This window comes from Cyprinus carpio, chromosome B8, assembly GCF_018340385.1.
Source record: "Cyprinus carpio isolate SPL01 chromosome B8, ASM1834038v1, whole genome shotgun sequence".
Classification (NCBI taxonomy): Eukaryota; Metazoa; Chordata; class Actinopteri; order Cypriniformes; family Cyprinidae; genus Cyprinus; species Cyprinus carpio.
Genome location: NC_056604.1, coordinates 14924821 through 14946352, shown reverse-complemented (window position 1 = coordinate 14946352; position 21532 = coordinate 14924821). Strand labels below are relative to the sequence as shown.

At 36.9% G+C, this 21532-nt stretch overlaps 2 protein-coding genes across 6 annotated transcripts in view; one reads left to right on the top strand and one right to left on the bottom strand.

Moving 5' to 3' along the window:
* Positions 1 to 18591, top strand: part of aopep (aminopeptidase O (putative)) — an 82868-nt gene extending 64277 nt beyond the window's left edge. For 3 of the 4 annotated variants that reach the window (XM_042729911.1, XM_042729912.1, XM_042729913.1), the window contains exons 14-17: positions 1990 to 2106; positions 11416 to 11502; positions 12272 to 12427; positions 18381 to 18591. In XM_042729911.1, the coding sequence (XP_042585845.1) occupies positions 1990 to 2106; positions 11416 to 11502; positions 12272 to 12412 (345 nt within the window). In that variant the 3' untranslated portion in view covers positions 12413 to 12427; positions 18381 to 18591. Of the gene's footprint in view, positions 1 to 1989; positions 2107 to 11415; positions 11503 to 12271; positions 12428 to 12752; positions 13864 to 18380 lie in introns of those variants that run through there. The other variant, XM_042729914.1, reaches the window with a different exon arrangement.
* A 268-nt stretch (positions 18592 to 18859) lies between these two features.
* LOC109067804 (Fanconi anemia group C protein-like) overlaps positions 18860 to 21532 on the bottom strand; it is a 30087-nt gene continuing 27414 nt past the window's right edge. For both annotated transcript variants that reach the window (XM_042729916.1, XM_042729917.1), the window contains exon 15: positions 18860 to 20151. In XM_042729916.1, coding sequence (XP_042585850.1) covers positions 20011 to 20151 — 141 coding nt within the window. In that variant the 3' untranslated portion in view covers positions 18860 to 20010. The remainder of the gene's footprint in view (positions 20152 to 21532) is intronic.

Here is a 21532-nt window from a genome sequence, read left to right as displayed (position 1 = left end):
ATATACTTGAAAGTATTTTAGATATATTTTCATTGTTTAGTAAAATATTGTTTTCCCAGAGTCACATTTAGTTACATTAAGTTATGTTTTATTTAAATAGTTATGTTTCTTATTACTTTTCATTATCATTCGAGTGTTTTATTTTACATTTGGCTGTTTAGCTCATGTTTATTGCTTTATTTTAGTGTCATATTTATTTTAGCCTTCAGTCTTATGGTCATTATTATGCTTTTGATTCTTTAATTCATTATGTGGTTATGTACTTATTATGGTCATCATCAGACATTTTTAAGATACAAAACCCATTTTACTAGTTCAAGTAGAGTGATATATTAATATTATATCAGTAATGATATGTATCATTATGAAGTATAAAATATGCAGGCATGGATCCTGTAACACCTGAACATTATCACTGTATTTTCCAGTGAATTTCTGGCAACCACAGCTGCAAATTTTTTTTATTATAAATTTTAACCAGATTTTTGACTTGAGATAAAAGCAGCAGGATAGAATTTCCTTCTGTCTTCCTTTTTAGACACACCAGCCAATAATATAAGCCTGCTTTCAGGTCAGCGATATTCTTGATTATTTCGCTGTGACTCACGTTGTGTCTTTATAAACGTTTGTCGGCATGTGTTATGAGGATGACTCAACATAGACTCATAATTTCCGTCATTGCTTTCAAAGGGCAGCACAATTTTTTGATAATCTCATGGCAATGTATGGCACTTTTTCATTTCTACCTGTCCGAGACTGTTGTGGCTTGTTTCTTTGTACGGTTCCTTGCATCTTCAAAGTTACGTTTTAGTGACTGAAATATGGCTTAAAACAAGAGTAAGCAGGCTAATAATTAAAAAAAGAAACATAATCCCCTGTAAATATAGCCATTTCATGCAATAATTGGTTTAGGCCTGATTTCCATACTGCAAGATGAGACTTTAAAGCATCTTTCCATTGCTCAAATCCCAAAGCATTCCTTCCCTCCATTAGCTGTCTATACTCTAGAAACCATTATGCAGACTTTGCTTTTTGGAGAAGAGAGAAATGTGATTTTCCTCTTATTCTGAAGATTATCAGAGGAGCTCTTTTAAGGGAGGGAGGTTTAATATGCTCTCGCTCTCGTTCTACCTCGCTGGAATGCTCTTCCCACTCCGAGCTATTGCTTGAGCTTCTCTTTTCCTGCTCGGCTCTCTGATTGTCTTCAAAGACAGCATTGATGTCTTATTCAATCTTCTGAAAATGCCATCATGCTTCATGGATGGTATTTCTGATGGTATTTGAAGCCTGTAAATAATTTTGTGTGATGTGGTTTATTTGAGCTTTTGTCAGATTGTGTCTCAATTAAATTATGAATTTAAAAAATACCACATTGAAAATCTGGGATTTTTTTTATTTATATATATATATATATATATATATATATATATATATATATATATATATATATATATATAGATTTTTTTTATTATATATATACAAATATAAAATATAATATATGAACTACTGTTCGTACGTTTGAAGATTTTTTTAAAATGTTTTTGAAGAAAGTTAATTTTTTCTTACAAAGATAGCATTTATTTGATTAAAAAGACAGTAAAAACAGTAATATTATGACAAATTTAAATTACTGTTCTCTTTTTTAATATACTTAAAAATGTAATTTATTCCTGTGATGGCAAAGCTGAATTCAGCGGGCATTATTCCAGTCTTCTCTATCACATGGTGCTCAAGAAACCTATCTTTTTATTATCAATTCTAAAAAACAGCTTAATATTTTTGTGGAAACCTAGATACATGTATTTATGTATTTTTTTATGTATGTAATTTTAAATGTTGAATTTATTTGAAGTAGAAAGCTTTTATAAAATTATAAATGTCTTCACTCTGCTTATATAATATATGTACAGTATATTCAATTTTGGACCCCACTGTGTATGTAATTAACTGTATGAAATTATTCAAAACTATTTTGTGTTTCTTTTTCAGTTGAGTCCAGAGCAGCTGGTTCTTCTGTTGGAGTTTCTTCTAGAGGAACCAATGCTAAGTCTGTCCACACTGAGACTCCTTGAGACCACTTATAACCTACAGGCCCAGGATGCTGAGGTAACCAACACTCCTACATATATTTCCACACCACACCGTCACTGCTTATCCATCTATTTAGACTGTCTACTATTTTGTGGTCTCATCAATTACATTGAATTCTTGGTTGAGACAGTCAGGAAACTAAAAACATCTGTTTTATGGCTTCAGCGCATTCACATTATTGCCTATTAGTGTCTTAGTAGTTCATATTTGTTGAAGACTGATCCCTTTCTTTGTAATCGTTTCACTGTTAAAATGGTTTATTCTATGCCGGTAGTTTGGAGGCGGAGCGTTCAGAAGAACTATTTGAAAAAAAAAACAATCATTATTTTTCATTACGTTGCACAGGAAAAATGTTCTTAATACCTTTGTTTCCTCTCCACACCTTTTCAAATATTGACTAGAGGCAGGCTGAGCTCATTTGTCATGTCTCCACCAACACCTCTTATGTTCACAGCTGAAAAACCACACCAATCCATCAGTCTTATCATTTTATGTCGCTCTCAGTCTAGAGTTTGTATGCTGTAACACCAATACCACTGACATTTACTCTTTTACCCTGCTGAATAAATTGCTTGCATTTATTTGTAAGTAATCTCATCATTCTGTTTAAGATAGAGAAGTTTAGAAAATATCATGTCTACTTGAATTCCCTGAAACGTCCTCTGGCTTGGCCGTATCAGACGAGCGTGAGAGAAGCTATCTGATTTCTCTCAGATTATGTGGCGAGTTTTCTTCTTAAAACTTACAGGGGTTTCGGGCCAAACACTAACCTCTGTGGTATTTGCCTCCTGATTCAGTTACTGTCCCGGCAGCCAATTAGGCCACTTTGTGATTCTTAGTCAATTCAGAGGAGGCCAGCTTCTGTTTGGGAGCAAAATTTGGCAGGCCATCAGTGACCTAACACAACGTTCTTTTGAAATGAAGCACTATTTGGCAGCATGAAAGATGTAAGATAATACGAAACGGTGACCACAGTAAGTCCCAGACTACCACAGTTAGTTTCAAACTGAGGCCCAATGGGAGGTTTTCATCAAGACCTTCCAGGAAAAACAAAAGGCCCTCTAAAAATAAATCAGGTTATTACTACCACGTGCCCCTCCCTCCGTCCCACCCGCTCTTTGGCTTCTTTTCTCCGCTGCTGCTGCTCCCAGGCTCCGACGGTCATCTTTTCATTCAGACAGATTTAATTGTCCTAGCCATTTTTTACCATCCTGAAGCACCGTCGCCATTTAGTATTCGATTTTCCTTTCGTGAATTGCTGCCGACACATAATTTTCATGCTTTAAAATAAACGCGAATCCTTATTAGCTGTGCATAATTATTAGCACCGCATTAAAATTGCTTTAGGGTCACAATAAAGTTGAGAGGTGTGGTCGGCGCCACTCAGTCTGGGTGGCCATGGGTCATGACTGGGCGTTGTTCTCACATAAGAAATGAATCACTGGATATTTCATAATTAGAGGTGCTTGCAAAGGCAAGCATGGCCATTAATATTGCTCACAGTAAGGGTTAGGGATTTAAACAAACCCCTAACCCTGAGTATTACAGGCAACTCGTCATGACTCGTCTTCAGACTTGAATTATGTCTCTGAGTGTGTGGCTGGCTTGTTGAAGAGAGATGTGCTGTTTACTTCTGTAAAGCCATCAGACTTATAATTTTCACCTGGCAAGCAGCAAAATGGGTGGAAACTTCCTGTAGACTTACTTTGATTGAGGGTTCTGAGCCATACCTAGATATCAGAATATCACTGAGAACTGGGAATGGGATCTTTTGACTGAACCTAGACAACACTTTAAAAAAATGCTCAGAACACCTTAGGAGCTGCATAGAGATGATCCTGGAAACCACTTACAGTATCTTATTGTGGTAGTTTTGCACAGGCAAGCACCACTTGTTCCTTTTGGGGTTTTAAAAAAAAAAAATTTTTTTTACTTTTTTTTTTTTTTTTTTTTAAGAAATGACCAGAATTTCATTTGTTGAATTTGACTTGAGTTGCTTTATTTAAAGTAAACCATCTGAAACTATCACATGTTTGCATTTGAGACTATTTTGTTTATATTTAAAGGGATAGTTAACTCAAAAATGAAAATTCTGTCATTAATTACTCCCCCTTATGTTGTTCCAAACCTGTAAGACCTTTGTTCATCTTCGGAACACAAATTATGATATTTTTGATGAAATTCGAGAGCTTTCTGACCCTGCATAGAGAACAACACAACTGGCACATTCAAGGCCCAGAAAGGTAGTAAGGACATTGTTAAAAGAGTCCATGTGACATCAGTGGTTCAACCACAATTTTATGAAGCTACGAGAATACTTTTTGTGCACAAAGAAAACAAAAATAATGACTTCATTCAACAATTTCTTCTCTTCCACGTCAGTCTTCGACGCATGTTCATGACAGTACCAAAAATATCCTAATTTGCGTTCCGAAGATGGACAAAGGTCTTACGGGTTTGGAATGATTTGGTTGAACTATCCCTTTAAAATGAATTCTAACACTATGGTGCATTTAGAAGAATACTAGGTCAAATTTAGGACATGGGTTTTAGTTAATATGCCTTCAGTACAGCCTGCATTCCATTACACAATATCGTACTTCACAAGCCTGCGTAGGAGTTTTTTCAGATGTTTGAACAGTATTTGGGATGGATTCAACTTAGATTAATCATGCCAATCAAGAGAGAATAGCACCTCTCACTCCTTGGTGCGTCATGTGTGCAGTGTATTTCGTGCGAGCACAGGCAAAAGCGTGAGGGCTAAGCGTTGTGGTATGCTGTTTCATGTGAGGACTCGTGTGTGTGTGTGTGTGTGTGTGTGTGTGTGTGTGTGTGTGTATGTGTGTATTGTGAGTGTGAGTGCGAGTACCATCTGTCGGTCAGGCACACAGAACGCATTGTATCACAGCAACTCTCAAAGCCCGGTCACAAAGTTCACATGGACATCCATCCAGGAAGAGAGCGATTGATAAAAGGCATATCAGAAATCTGGATGTGCACTGTGTGTGCCTGCAGCCAGGACAAAACCACATGAATCCAAACATGGGCTGCTTGAAAAGAGATCAGATGACACCCGTTTCACCTGAAAAGCATTTTATTGGAATCTGAACAATATGAAACATTGACATAAAACACTTGTTCGATTAGCACATACTGTATACTGAAGTATTTGTTCATAAAACCTGTATGCACACATTTTCAAACGGTTGCACTTATTTATTCCTGTTATGTAATTTATTCCTGTGATGGTAAAGCTGATTTTTCAGCAGCCATTACTTCAGTCGTCAGTGTCACATGATCATTCGGATATCAAACCTGCTGATATTTCTAAATATTTTTGTGGGAACCGTCACTTTTTTTCAGGATTCAACATTCAGAACATTCAAAGAACATTCAAAGAACATATTTTACAGTGTTAACAAAAATCTTTTCAAATGTAAAAGTATTTACTGTCACTTTTGATCTTTTTAAAGTTAAAAGCAATTTTATAGTCAAGCCAAGTCAGATTTATTCATATAGCACTTTTTACAATGCAGATTGTGTCAAAGCAGCTTTACAATATTAAACAGGGAAACAGTGTCTCGAAATAGTATGCTGTATAATATAAATATATATAAAAAAATAAATTCTGAAAGTGGTTTTAAAAATGGCATCCCTGGTTTTACTAAAAGATTAATGAATGAGACCCAGTAACTGTAACTACAATTTCACTACATGCAAGCTACCAGAAAGCACAATCAACATTAACCAAATAACTTTAATTGTACAGTAATTAAACTCACAGAGACTTCTGGAATGGTCTGTTCCCACAACATTTAAGGGTTGCACCTTTGACATAATATTAAATATTGTGTCACTGATGATAAATGTCCAGAGGTATTTATCTAGTTTGGAGGGAGCCTCTGTAGTCCCACCATCTGCTGTATCAGGAAGTCCATGTAAGGCTGGCGTATCTTTATATCAATCTTAGTGTGTGCGTATCATGTCACCATGTGTCCAACATAGCTTAACCTACTTGTTTTAAAAGGCACGTATTGGGATATTAGCTTGTGCATGATATAAGCTTGTGCATGCATGGTTACAGGTTTTCGTAATTGAAATTACGTGCATGTGTGCCGTTGTGCCCTCCCCTGTGCCCTGTATAGACCCGGCAGCTGCAGAGGGGATCAGAGTTGAGCTGCGTTCCTGGGGAGACCCCTGAGGCAGGACAGCTGCAGTGTGCCTGCCTGCGTCTCTCTCTCTCCCTCTCTCCAGAGACGCAGTAATTACACGGGACATTCCAGAATTTATTATTGCAAGCATACGTGTACACGCACACAGAAACGCAATCACTGATGCTCAAGGCATGTTGCTTCAGTCTGCTGTGGGCACGCAGGATTCAGCCAATAGTGATCAGGCATGAGCTTGATTTAAAGGAACATTGCCCCCAAAAATGAATGTTTTGTCATTATCTATTCAACCTGATGTCTTTTGAAATGTGTATGATTTTACAGAATCCCCAAGCTGCTCTTTTATATATATATATATATATATATATATATATATATATATATATATATATATATATATATATATATATATATATATATATATATATATACACTCACTGGTCACTTTATTAGGTACACCTTGCCAGTACTGGGTTGGCCCCTTTTTGCCTTCAGAACTGCCTTAATTCTTCATGGCATAGATTCAACAAGGTGTTGGAAACATTCCTCAGAGATTTTGGTCCATATTGACCTGATAGCATCACGCAGTTGCTGCAGATTTGTCGGCTGCACATCATGATACGAATCCCCCGTTCCACCACATCCCAAAGCTGCTCTATTGGATTGAACTCTGGTGACTGTGGATGGCATTTGAGTAAATTGAACTCATTGTCATGTTCAAGAAACCAGTCTGAGATTATTTGAGCATTATCCTGCTGGAAATAGCCATCAGAAGATGGGTACACTGTAGTCATAAAGGGATGATCATGGTCAGAAACAATACTCAGGAAGGCTGTGGCGTTTAAACGATGCTCAGTTGGTACTAAGGCCCAAATTGTGCCGAGAAAATATCCCCCACACCACTACACCACCACCACCAGCCTGAACCGTTGAGACAAAGCAGGATGGATACATGTTTTCATGTTCTTTACGCCACATTCTGACCCTACCATCTGAATGTTGCAGCAGAAATCGAGACTTATCAGACCAGGCAATATTTTTCCAATCTTCTATTGTCCAATTTTGGTGAGCCTGTGCGAATTGTAGCCTCTGTTTCCTGTTCTTAGCCGACAGGAGCAGCACCCGGTGTGGTCTTTTGCTGCTGTAGCCCATCTGCTTCAGGGTTCGGCGTGTTGTGCGTTCAGCGATGGTATTCTGCATGCTTTGGTTGTAACGAGTTGAGTTAATGTTGCCTTTCTATCATCTCTAACCAGTCTGCCCATTCTCCTCTGACCTCTGACATCAACAAGGCATTTTCATCCACACAACTGCCGCTCACTGGATTTTTTCTCTTTTTCGGACCATTCTCTGTAAACCCTAGAGATGGTTGTGCGTGAAAATCCCAGCAGATCAGCAGTTTTTGAAATACTCAGACCAGCCCTTCTGGCACCAACAACCATTCCACGTTCAAAGTCACTTAAATCCCCTTTCTTCCCCATTCTGATGCTCAGTTTGAACTTCAGCAAGTCATCTTCACCACATCTAGATGCCTAAGTGCATTGAGTTGCTCCCATGTGATTGGCTGATTAGCAATTTGTTTTACCAAGCAACTGAATAGGTGTACCTAATAAAGTGGCTGGTGAGTGTGTGTGTGTGTGTGTATGTATATGTATATGTATACATTATAAATGTCTATAGTGTTCTTTTAATCTTTTCAATTTATTGTGGAATTAAAGTGTTAATTATTTTTTAAATCTTAAAAAAAAAAATCTACAAATCTTCCCCAAACTTTTGAATGATCGTGTATACATAAATGTAAGTTAACTTCATGTAAATGTATGTATTATATATGTATAATGTTTTTATAATGTATAAATGTATTACTTAAAAACATCAGTGTTCCATAGCTGTTCATATGCTGGGTTTAAAGTTTTGTGCAAGAATCAGACTGAAATGTTAGTAATTGGATTAACTATCCCTTTAAGCCATCAGATCATCATTTGCGCAATTTTCTCTCACATTCACCACCTACAGTACCTCTTAAATCCTTCCTCTTCCCGTCAGTTTTAATGAGTGAGATACCTGATGCCGTGTGCGTATTAAGTTTATTGGATTCTTCAAGTGTCCTCAGGTTAGGTTAATGTAGGTCAGGCTGTCTGGCTGAACAAAATGTCTTCCTGTTGTGGGAGTTTAGATCAGTGTTATCATTAACTCTACTATTACCATACCCCAGGCGAGAGCAACCTTTCTCCCATACACACAAGTTGCTTGCTGCTTGTGTCTAGACAGATGCACACTAGGCCTGCTATTGTGTGTGTGTATCTGAAGGATTTGCCTGACTGCTAATTACTGATGTGTGTTTTCTCTAGTATGTGGCTGTCGTCACTGTGGCTTCTGTGGGCTCCGGGCGGTTCTGTGACCCTGACGGGAAAGGGTTTTTGTTCTTATTCTGTGTGTTTGTTTGTTTTTTCGCAAGTCTTTCACAAGTTCACAAAGGCCTACCAGCCAGAAGTTCAGATTTGTACCTGCCTGCCAACATTTCCACTACAAAAAAAAAATAAAAAATTTTGTGTCAAGGGAAAAATGTTTGCTATGTATATACATATTTATTTTGCATCAGATATCACAAATAATTATTTTATTTTATTTTACTAAAAGCTGAATTTTCTTTATTACAACTGCATTAAGTATAAGTCAAGCAAGTCAGTTGGTGAAAATATTGTTCCTCATTAATTCTCTTTGCTGGATTACCAACAGGAATATGTTACCACATACAGTAGATGTCAGATCTATGAATATGTTCCCACATAGACTCATATAGAGGTACAATGAAAAATTTTCTTGAACTTAGCACTTGGCAGGTGTTAATTTTGAAGAGTATTAATATGTGAAGTGAAACTGACTGAACAGTCGAGACAGAAATCGTGTCTGAACAAACTTTTGACTGAAAAGCAGTTGATTAAAAATGCATGACATAACATCTGACATGTGAAAGGGAAAGAACAAAACAACAAAAGAACAACAGCGATCAGCTGAAATGATAAGGTTTGCAGGCAGGTGAAGACAGAGGGGTGTTAATGGTGTTGGCGGGAGAGAAGGAGAAAACTTCATTCCTCGTAAGCGTGCTGACATTTGAATGTGTTGCTTAAATAGACAGTGATTTGTGACCGGAAGGCTCTTTGCAGTTCCGCTGCTTCCTGTTGTTTTCCTGAGTCACTTCACACCTTGTCTTAAAGCAAACATTCTTACACACTTGTACACAGACTCACACAATCTTACTTCATTAATCATTAAACTGTCTGCCACCTTCAGGCCCCATGAGCTCCCACCCATTCAGCTTCGATTAAACCCCTGCTGCGTGTGGGGGAGCCAAAGAGAGGCGTAAAGAGATGAAATGGGAACGACAGATTTCACTTAAAATCACTAATATCCTTATTATGATGCAGAACCATCATGTCCACCCTCTGAATCCAGTGATTCACTTAAGCAAAATCAAAAGCATTTATGGCATAATGTTAATGACCACAAAAATCATTTCAACTTGTCCCTCATTTTCTTAAAAAACTGGGTTAGGTCGTGTGTTCACCAAAGCAATTTTGGCCAGCTGAAAATGCCAAACACTCTGCTGAAAACGCCCAGCTGTGAGCGCTTGAGAGCGCTTCTGCAGCACAGCATTGCAAGTGAAATGTTTCATTATTATTTTTTTTAAAACAATGTTAATGTAAATCCTGCAGTTTCATCTGGTAAAGAGGTAAATACTCGGAGACAAAGAATATTAACTTCTCCTCCATTATTAGCTAACTAAAAAGTGACAGTGATGAGCGCTGCGTTTTACCTGAAGTTGTGCATTTTTACCCACGGTGCTCCCATTGAGAACAATTAAAAAAATACGCTAGCCTCAGGTAAAAAAATACATGTCGGTGGACACGCAGCCTTAGTTATTCACTTACAATGGGAGTGATTTTAGTCTGAAAGAAATCACTTAACCTTTTTTGTAAATTAGTGATTATTTCGATAATTGATTAATCGGTTGATTTTGACGATTAATCGAGTTATCTGACATTTTTTTGTAACTAATAATGGGTTTAAAAAGAAGAAATCCTTGATTTTATTGAACAATTCTTTTATAATACACAATGTAATAGTATATGCATGCACATCAGCTTGCTCTATACTGCAAAAGAGACAGATATGCATTATAATATGCATTAACATCACCCAAATGAGTCCTCATATTTTATATTCTTATTAATTTTATATCATTTCATGTAATGCTGACTATAAAAATAATTATGTGGATGAAATTAACCTGCAGAGGGTGTGATATTTCAATATAAATCATGGAGCCCACAAAATTGTTGGGTAAAGCTTTTTTTAAATTCTTAATCAAGTACTCAGGTCGATTAACTGTGACAGACCTAATTCTACTTTTTTTTACATTGTTGGCATGACAAAACACAAATACAGCTTTGAATTTGTTTTTATCAACTTTACACGTATTTACACAACAATTAAAGTACTTTTATAAAATTGTAAGCTTCACACCAACCTACAAAACTTGCCCCTATTCACGAACATTGTGTCTCACTGTAACCTCGTTTTCAAAGAAAACAAGGAACAAGTTAAGATTATTTCTGTTATAATCAATATTATGGCACAAATGCTGCTGATTGAGCTTGTACTGAGAAATGAAATAATGTAACCTGAAATATTCCTTTAAATACAGTTCTCACTGTGGCAGAGAAAGAGAAGTGTAATGAGATCTCCCCAGCGCATATAAGATCAGGTTTTGGGTCGTGTTCAGGCCGTGCTGTTGTTAGGTCACTGTGAAGGAAGAGTTGAATGACAGCACAGAACAAGAAGAGGAATGAGAACGAGGGAGAGACAGAGCCAGTCTGTGATCTCTCCACTCTGCTGCTCTAACACAGCCTCCATTTATACATGAGAGAGCGAGAGAACATCAAACATAAACAGAGCACACACCTCCACTGACACGTGCTTGCCTCAACATAGAACACACTGATAACAAAACCACAGAGTCATGTGCTTTCCCAGATTTCCCCATATGTGTGTGATTCCCGCAGGTGGTGACGTTCCATGAGCTCAGTGTTATTAGGGAGCTGTTGAGCTGCTTTCATCTTGTTTAATCACTTTCTATCTGTCTCTTTCTTATTAGGTGAAACATCGCTGGTGTGAACTTGCGGTCAAACACAAACACACAGCGGCATACCGAGACGTTGAGCAGTTTCTGATCCATGACCAGGTACATGAGCTGTTCTCAGTGCTCTGTTCCCAAACCTTATGAGCAGCCTTTTAAGGCATGTTCATGACACATTTCCGAAGTTATTTTAATTTCTGTCTTTTGACATATAACTTTTGCCAAAGACAGCATTACATGCATCCTTCCTAGAAAAGTCAATCCCAGAATACAGTGCACAGAGCTTGGTGAAAAGTAATTAAAATAGAAAATTATAATAATACATATTTACTTGATATAAATATATTTATATCATTAATAAAACAATAATGTATGCATGTATGTATGTGTGTGTATATATATATATATATATTAAATTATATTCAGCAAGTATGCATTAAATTTATCAAATGTGACAGTAAAAACATTTGTTACAAAAGACTAAAACTTCAAATACTGTTCTTTTGAAATTTCTATTAATCTAAAAATTAAAAAAAAACTTTGTAGAGATGCAAAAATCATTAAAAGCCCTTTTGTTTTCAAATAAATGTATCATTGCTGAGCTTATGATACTTTTAAAAATGTATTTAGTTTTATTTTAGTTTAGGTTATTATCAATAAATATTTAAATAAATAATGATTATTTTCATCCCCTAATAAATTATTTGTAACATATATTGATTTATTAATTTATCAGTCATTTATAAGGTTACATTTCAGTCAGGTTGCTGTTTTGGAAGGGAGCTCCCTAGGTAGTATGCAATGACTGAGCTCAGATCTCTCTCATAAAGAACACTTTTTGATTCTTGTGTGTGTGTGTGTGTATGTATGGCAGGCTATGGGTGTGTATTTGTATGGTGAGCTGATGGTCCAGGAAGATGCCCGGCAGCAAGCATTAGCACGCCGTTGCCTATCCATCATTAAAGATGATATGGACCAATCAGCATGCAGCGTTGTGGAGGAGATGATTCTGTGAACTCAGTCAAATCAGGTAAGAGTGTCACGTCCCTTCTGACCTTTATATAGTTTGACGACAAGATGATTTACAATTTAAATCGTCTCATTCTCAAAAAATGCTACAAAAGGTTTTTGGAAATCGAGAGATGTTTTACAATCAGCTCATGCCGTCTCAACTTGCACTGTCAACAGATTTTAATGGTAACACCGGGTCCCATTACTTCGTTATTTTTGGACACATTTGACATAGAAAAGTAGCATATTATGTAAGAGTTGCTTTGAAAAAAATGCCACTCAGTACCCGAGAGATGCAAAAGTCATTAAAAGCCCTTTTGTTTTTACTCCCCACATTATTAAAGATCCACTCCCAGTGTCCTGGCCACCACATTCACATTCTTCCAGAAGCCCGTCTGCCTCTTCTGCACTTTTCCAGGAAGCCTGTCCAGATCTGTTTGTATTACGGTGAATTCGGAATGTGCTTCTCAAACAATTCCCGAGCACTAGAAAAGAAACGGGTCAGCACCTTTTTTTCAGACGGGGCTTTAGGAGAGATGTGGGTCTCTGGGCTCTTAATGCATCAAATTCCTTCCTCCATAAGGGAGGGATTCCCTTGGTCCACATAACAACTCCTAATTTGTTGCTTCCTTAAAAGCTGTGGCAGACTGATATATGGTAGTAACCATGAGCGGAAGAAAGGGTAATTGTCTGGCTTTGAAGCCATCTATCTCAACATCACGCCAAGATATTATTCTGTTTAACCGAGCGACACGGGCTGCTCGTCAGCCTATGGGAAAGAGACTGAGATAAATCCATTAGTCGTCCCGCGCCAGCATTTTTGGTGAAGCTGTGGTGCTTTTAATCTGCCGGCAAGACAGTTTTATTTGTTTGGGGACTCAGAGGAGACGGGTGGCTTTTCCAAGACGTTGTGGTTTATGTCACTTGACTTAGATGAATCACACCGGTCAAAACGATCATCCTGCAATTTGTGCTGCACTAATGCAGCATTTTCATTCTCAAAGAGCTGGTTTGTCTTCAGGGGTCAGCGTCTAGCCAGTGTCAATAATTCTTCAGCACTCATTGGGCGTCCGCCTCACTCAGACGTGCCCTGAAATGTGCTAAATTCTGAAAGTAGATTACACCTGTTGTTTTGAAATACGCCAAACAATGTCAGGAAAAGCTATTAGGCCTGAATAATGGGTGTTGTGCTTCTCAGGTTTTTAATGTTGGGGTCTATGATGTGACACTTTTTTGTCTTGTTATTCAGAAATACATTAAAATTACATTTACACACGTGATTATTTAAATACACCTCTGCTGTGATCAGCACTTTTTGTGTGTGTGTGTGTGTGTGTGTGTGTTTTAAAACTCGTTTTGATATTTAATTTGTTGGATATAAATTCCAAATTGTCAAGGTGATTTAACTCCTGATATCAAAATGCTCTATAATTCTCTAAAATCTAAAATTTAATGACTGAAAAGAAATTCTTTAGGAGTTTGATATAAATAAACCTGAATAAAAAGGTTTATTTTCAGTTTTATTTATATCAAACTCTTCAAGATTTTCTTTTCACATATTTTCTTTTCACATATATATATACACACACATATAATTTTCATACATATATATGAAAATTAGAAATGTTGAAGTAAAATAAAAATAAAATGAAGTTGAAGTACTAAAAGAACTAAAATTAAATTTCCAAAATAAATGAAGGCTAAATAGAAATGTTTGTGCGTGCGTGTATTAGATGGACAAAGCTGAATGAAAATTAGAAATAAACTATTAACTGAAAAAAACTGTTGAAGTAATAAAATAACTAAAACTAAATCTCCAAAATAAATTAAAGTTAAATGGAAAAATTGAAACAAATAACAAAAGCACATATAATCACACACACACAAAAACATACTAAAATGAAAATCAAAAACTAAACTAAAATGAAAACTGAAAAAAACTTGGTAACGCCACATGACATTTAATTTATTTGAAACTTTTCTTGAAAATAGTATAAAACTTTTTCAAAAAACCATATGCAACCAACATGAAAACAAAGAGCACATTTCTAAGACCTTGGTACATATTTAAAACTGGATTTTTCATTCTCTTTATCATAGGCACTGTTACATATCATTGGTTCTTTTCCTTCTTTAGTGGAGTTTGAAAGCTGTTTAAAAATAAAAAAAAAACCCATTCCGTCAGTTTTCAAAATATAAACTTTCAAAGTTCTTTTTATCCCTAGATGTTAAAAGCAGCCATAGTTCATGCCTTTCAGAAATACTCAGTGTGCCGATTACAATCGGTGTACTTCAGAAACAGTAAAAATATCCCACAAGTGTAAGAGAACTCCTGAGAAATGTGTCAGGGCTGAAACCCGAGTGTCTCCTCATAAGGGAAGGCTGGAGTCTCTGGAGTTTGGAGGCCTGTGAAATGCGTCTTGATGGGGATAATGAGGGACATATCCGCGGCCCAGCCAAGCGTGCTCCATCGCAGGGGAGCAAGAGGATCTGCAGGTTTTGCCTTTCATGTTGCTGGCTGTGTGGGTTCCTGGCGTGCTGATTTGTGACTTAAGATAAAAATCACATTGCCAGGGATTACCACACAACCGCCGCTCGGACGGCTGCTATGGCAACCAGAGGCACCGTCTTAATGCTGCAGCTCCAGAAAATAGAAATAAAAGAAGACATGGCTTTTCTCTGTGGGCCTCCGACAGGATGACAAGAAAATGCAGAGGAGGAACACTTCCCTGCCGACGAGTGGCGCGGGCGAAGGAGCAGGAGTGTCGAGGAGAGACTCTCAGAGCAGGTGCAGAGCTTAGCTGATTGGTGAACAGTGATTGAACTCTTTGTTCACAGTGGCTAAGTTCTGCATCTGAAGAGAGGATGACAGACGGAGAGAGACCTCAGGGAATGGCTTTTCCCCACTTTTCTTCATCTCAGATGTGAAGTGCTAAAAGTGTAATGATTGTACATTCGCAAGTAAAAAAAAGTTCAAGAAATGGAAGACGGCATGAAAGAAAGTCAGTGAAGGGTGTCTATAGTTTAGATTGTGGGTTAAGATTTACTATCAGCTTGCGTCAGCGCAAACCCCCATTTGGTGTTTTAACTACTACTGTCGAGATTTACTAAAGACACACAGAGGGAAATTAGCGCTGAAAATGTGTGGACAGTTATTTTTGTGACTAGCCTTTTGAATATGCATTTGTAGGAGTTTCCATTTGTAAATGTATGGGAGGAGAGTATTTAAATGATTCACACAACACGATTTACGCTCGTCAATTCACTGGTATTTGTGGCATTATTTAACTTTCAAAAAAAAAAAGCATCTTAAAGCAGGCGGTAATTTGTGCTGCTCTTGTGCTGGTCATTATGCATCTGTTAATTAATATGCACTTTGTCGTTTTGTGGCTCTTTAATGTGTCAAGAAAATTACATCAGGACAAGGAATAATGCATCCACTACTAAAAAGTTCTTCTTTTTTTCTTCAGTCAGGATGCATTAAATTGATAAATTAGAGACATTTACATTGTTACAAAAAAAATCCAATTTCAAATAAGGTTCCTTTGAACTTTGTTTATCAAAGAATCCTGGATGAAATGTTTCCACAAAAATATTTAGCTGCACAACTGTTTTCAACACTGAAAATAAGCAAACCAGTATATTCAAATGATTTCTGAAGGATCATGTGACACCGAAGATTGAAAATCCTGGTTTGGCATCACAGGAATAAATTACACTTTAAATCTATTGCAATATAAGAGTTATTTTACATTGTAATACTATTTCACAATAATGTTGTTTTTACTCTATTTTAGATCAAATAAATGCAGCCTTGGTAAGCATAAAAGACTTTAAAAAAAAATCATGTCAGCTCTAATCTTTTGAATGTTAGTGTAAATGAATATACTACATTTCTTAAATTTTTTTGTTAAAGGTGATGAATTGAGTTTTTCATACCCTTATTTTCCGCCCCACTGGCTAATTTCCCAATTGCTTCATCAAAACATTTTCCAGCATATGGTGCTTTCAGATCATACTGAGAATTCATATATCATTGTGCAAACTTTCTTTGAGGGTTTCTGGAGTGAAATGAAACTTTATTGTAGCAGTGCGATACGACGTGGTTGCCTTCATAATGAGCTGATTGTGAGAGCCCTTTCACGACGAGCATAAACTCTTGCCGAGAGCGCTCGGGTTGGCATGACAGATGAAGAGCGAGTGTGAGATGGTGGAGATGGCTGTAATGAGGACTGAAGAGAAACTGACTGAGCTAATGGAGCCCACAGTGAGATGAGGAGCCCAGGAGTTATCGTCTTCTCCTCCTCCTCTTCTTTCTACTCCTTATACTCTTCTAGCATCACTATGTACCTCTACTATACAAAAAACAAAATACTTTCTCTCTTTCCTACTGCTGGGCCACAAAATCCAAAGGAAATTCTGGGAAATGTGGACGATAGATGGCCACACAGACCAAACATCTGCGTCTCTGGACTGTAAAAACAGCTCCACTTTTAGCTTTGATGGGTGAAATGAAATGAAAGACGGCAATTGAGACAGGAAGTTGTGCTTTAAAGGACCTCTGCAGATTAAGTTAGTGGACGGCCAGCGGCCAGCATGCCGTCTTCTAAGTCATGACAGATGTAGGAGTTAAATATGAAGCTGAGGAGAAGCTGGCCATAAATGACTATATTTAGAAGCTGTTTAAAGATGCATTACCATGCATGGCTAGTAAAAATGGAATTAGTTGCACGGGCTGTATTTAAAATGTCATTAGGAGATATTTTGTGGGAAATGAAGTGCTAAGCACCTTCAGCTGAAGCGCATTATCACATATCTGATCCTTCCATCAAGTGGCCCATGCTGAAGTGCGAGAGATAGATGGACCTGGCCTCCCGTGCCTACTGAGCTGATTACAGTACTGTAGAAACACTGGCTCAGTTCAGCAGGAACAGGAGTCTGGTCCACAGACCCCCCAACTCATCTCTGCTTCTACACACATGCATCTCAGTACACTTTTTTAAGTGTGCTTAGCTTGGAGACCAAATGCATACATCAGTGCTGTTATTGTTAAATAAAATATACATTTTAAGAAAAATTTAAAAGAAAAGGTAACACTTTAGAATAGGGATCACATATTTACTATTAACTATGACTTTTCCTTCAAACTCCTAAATTGCTGCTTATTAATAGTTAATAAGGTAGTTGTTAAGCTTACTTATGGGGTAGGATTAAGGGATTTAAAATATGGTCATGCAGAATAAGGCATTAATATGTGGTTTATAAATACTTATAAACAGCCAGTATGCTAGTAATATGCATGCTAATAAGCAACTAGTTTAATAGCGAGGATAGGTCCTTAAAATAAAGTGTTACCAACGAAAATTAGAAATGTTCTTTTGCTAAATATCTGATATAAAGGAAGTTTAATTACTAAAACTAAAACTCAAAAATATGTGGATAGTTGGACATATAATCTAAAACTATTAATAACAGTTATAACTATTTATACCATAATAAATTTGTTTGTATTTTTATATATATAAAATATATTTTAATTTGTCACTTTATGGCCATTTTAACATGAACTTATGAAAAGTTATAGGTAAATTTTGAAAAGATGTGTAAAGATAATTGAAATTTTAAAGTTAAAAAACAAACATTTTTTGCTTTAACTTTCATATAAATAATTTGAATATAATATCTGCATGCTGATTACAAAAATGGACACATATGCATCAATCAACCAAATAAAAACAAGGGGTCCAGGGTTCAGATATAATACAATAATAACACATATTCCAAACAAGAATATTATAACTTTGCTGCATTTCAAGACAAAAATGATACTTCTTATTCTTAAAATATTTAAAAACAAATAAGAATTACTATTTTTAAAACATTTTTATTTCTTTTGCATCTGTTATTTCTGTTGTGTATGAAATGTGTTGTATAACATGAATCATAATGTTTGTGGCTCTTCTCTTTTGCAGGTTTCAGATCTCTCTGGTCTTCAGTCACATGTTCAACTCAGGGAAATCCAGCAGGATCTGACTGTCTACTGCTCACTGATGCTCAGAGAGAACAAGGAATGGACTGGATTTAAAAAAAAAATCATTGCACATTTAAGCTAGAATACTTCAAATAAAGACTAAAATGTCATATTTTGTATTGTCAGAAATAAAAACAAATACTGTACACAAATGTGTGTGTCATTTTGAAGTCTTAAAGAGCTGGGTTACCTAGACTTCCACACCAAGGTGCATCTCGTTTTCGTGCATGTTGAAGTCGACGTCAGCACTTTCTGAACTCGTTCACTCCAAGCCCACCATGTCCAGTTCCAAAGTCCCGATCAGATAGCAAGAAATGTTTAGGGTAGAAATATCTGCTGATGACGCATGTTTATACGCTAAACATGTCACATTATCCTCACTGTTAGTGTTTTTACAAGACTTCACACATTTTCTTATAATTGTGGTCCCATATAATAGCCATTTATTTGTTCAACAGATACTTATTATTAAGGAACTATGGACATAACTAGTTGCAGTTATACTAGTATTAAAGGAATGGTTCACCCAAAAATGAAAAACTGCTGAAAATATACTAACCCTCCGGCCATCCAAAAAGTGGACGAGTTTTTTTTTCTTCATCAGAAAAGAGTTTAGATTTGGAGAAATTCATGTTTTTAACTTTAAACTGTTGCTTCTAGCTAAAATATGAGTCCTCTATCCATGATACTGTTTTCTCTACTGAAACAGTTTACTCGTCTGAATCAGGAGAGAAATACGCAGTGATCCAACACCATTCAGAAGGCAAAACAGTCCAAGTAAATTCTACAAATTTAAATTTTTGGGTGAACTATTCATTTAAATGTAATTAAACAGCATCCAAATGAAAGACAATAAAGACAATTCTCATGTAAAGACAAAGACAATTCTCATGTAGTTTAGCAAGGCCGTAAATTAAGTATGACCCAGTTTTGAGTTATAAACACATGCTTGAATAGGGAAAACGCTCAGAGGAAATGGGCCTACAGGGAGACGGAGACCCACGGAGAAGCACTAGTGATGATTGAGTCTAGAAAGTACAGTACACAGAGACTAAACTATTCAAGAGGCCCTGCGCTGAGAGTACACACACACACACACACACACACACACACACGTGGTGAGAAGGACTCCGGCATGCTCTCCTGTCAGAAGAGTGTTTGGGAGGACAGTGAGCGAAGACAAACGGTGTGTTAGCTAGACGGAGCTCCGCAGTCAAACAACAAAGTCTTCGAGTCCAAACACTCAGGAAATACAACCGCAGATCTGACAGCAGTCACATCCCTGGAAATTTACTTTCTCCCTTTCGCGTTTGATGTCATCCAAACACACAGATAGAAATACATGTGTTCCTTTTATTTAGCTCAATACATCAAGTGCGGAGGCCCCTCTTGGGTTTAGGGGGAGAACACCCACTGCTTTTAAAGTTAAAAACGGCAGCTGGGCTTCTCTTCTATAAATGCCGTATCGTCCCACCCAGCTTTTCGGTGCATAACTGTGCCACGCCAGGATTCCTTGTCCTAATAAATAGTTTCGGCAAGTGCTCGAAGCTAGGACTTTTTATGTGAGGCTCTCAGGTTTGGAGGAGGGTGTCCTGAAGAGTCCTCAGCCTGGAATGAACCCTGTCATCCCGCGTAGCGGCACTGTTTAGTCTGCAGCGTATTGAGGCGAGGATCCACAGTGCCCTGCGCTTCACAGCGGCCTCAGTCAGCACCTGCCAACATCACAAAACACACACATTTGGGTAACCAGCACTCACAATTTCCACTGGACCACTGAAGTTATTGAGATGAGCCCATGAAATGTGTAGTAATGTAATATTCATTATTTACTCTCATGTTTTTTTTTCCAGTGGAACACAGTGAAGAATTTTTAAAAGATGCAATAGTTTTAACTTTTTCTTACAATTCTCATATAAGATTGAAATTTTTCTATAAAAAAACACCCCCCTCTGTGTATTTCACCATGAAAAAATTATGTGACCCATTGTGTTTCACTAAACGTTTGAGAAAATCCCCACACTCTGTACACTAGTAGCATATAATATAGTTTGGTGCAAAAAGCAAAAATTTGACAATGTAACCATTATTATTATGCTTTACCAGCAAAGACAAAGAGATAATTAATACACGTACGGCAAAGACAGAAAGACCAACAAAGACCAAAACTGAGCTCAAACATCGGTTTGGCATAAGCAAGGTCAAAGAAATGCAAGCCCATTTCTGCCACCTAAAAATAAAATAAATCACTCTGTAGTGAATCATAAAAATGACATGAAATTTTGAAATTATTGACAAAAAAATGACAAATTTTATATTATGACATTACATTTATGAAAACCTCCCCCCCCCCCCGAAAATTATTAGATAATACAACTTGACATTTTTACATAATTACGACATTAAAAAAAAATCTAAATTATAAAAAAAAAAAAAAAAACAATAGAGAAAAGGTCAATTATATCAAGGAAAGCCGAAATTGGGAATAAATAATTAATTTTTTAAACTAACGATTACCATAGCATGATTTTTTACTTTCTCACCAGAATTAATGATAAACTATTCAGTGAAAATCCCCTTCCAGTGAGCTGTTAATGCAAGAATCACTGTGATCAGATCATTGAATCATTCTTTCTTCTTTCAGTCAACGAATCATTCTTCTGGACCAGTTCAAACTCGTTCACTTGAGTTAAAAGCTTTTCGGGGGGAAAGATTACCAAAAGTGAATAATGACATTAAATCTATCTGTGTTCCACAGAATAAAATCACATGGTTTTAGAACAACATGGGGGTGAAAAAATATGCTTTTTGCATAAACTATCCCTGTATGTAGGACAAAGCTGAGGTGACTTTATTAAACCTCAGCCTTACCTTGCTATAAGGGAGCAGCTCTCAGCGTTCAAACTTGTTTTTGTACTGTGTGTGTGTGAGAGACTGAAATGCTTTTGCTTTTTTATTCTGTTGTTCTCTGCATACCACAAGAAATAGCGTAAGGTCAGTAAAGGCACTGATGACAACTTAATTGGGCTGCACACAGCCCTTGTCTCGTCTTGAATAGGCCACCGGGTTCGCATGAGCAAACCTTTGGCATTTGAG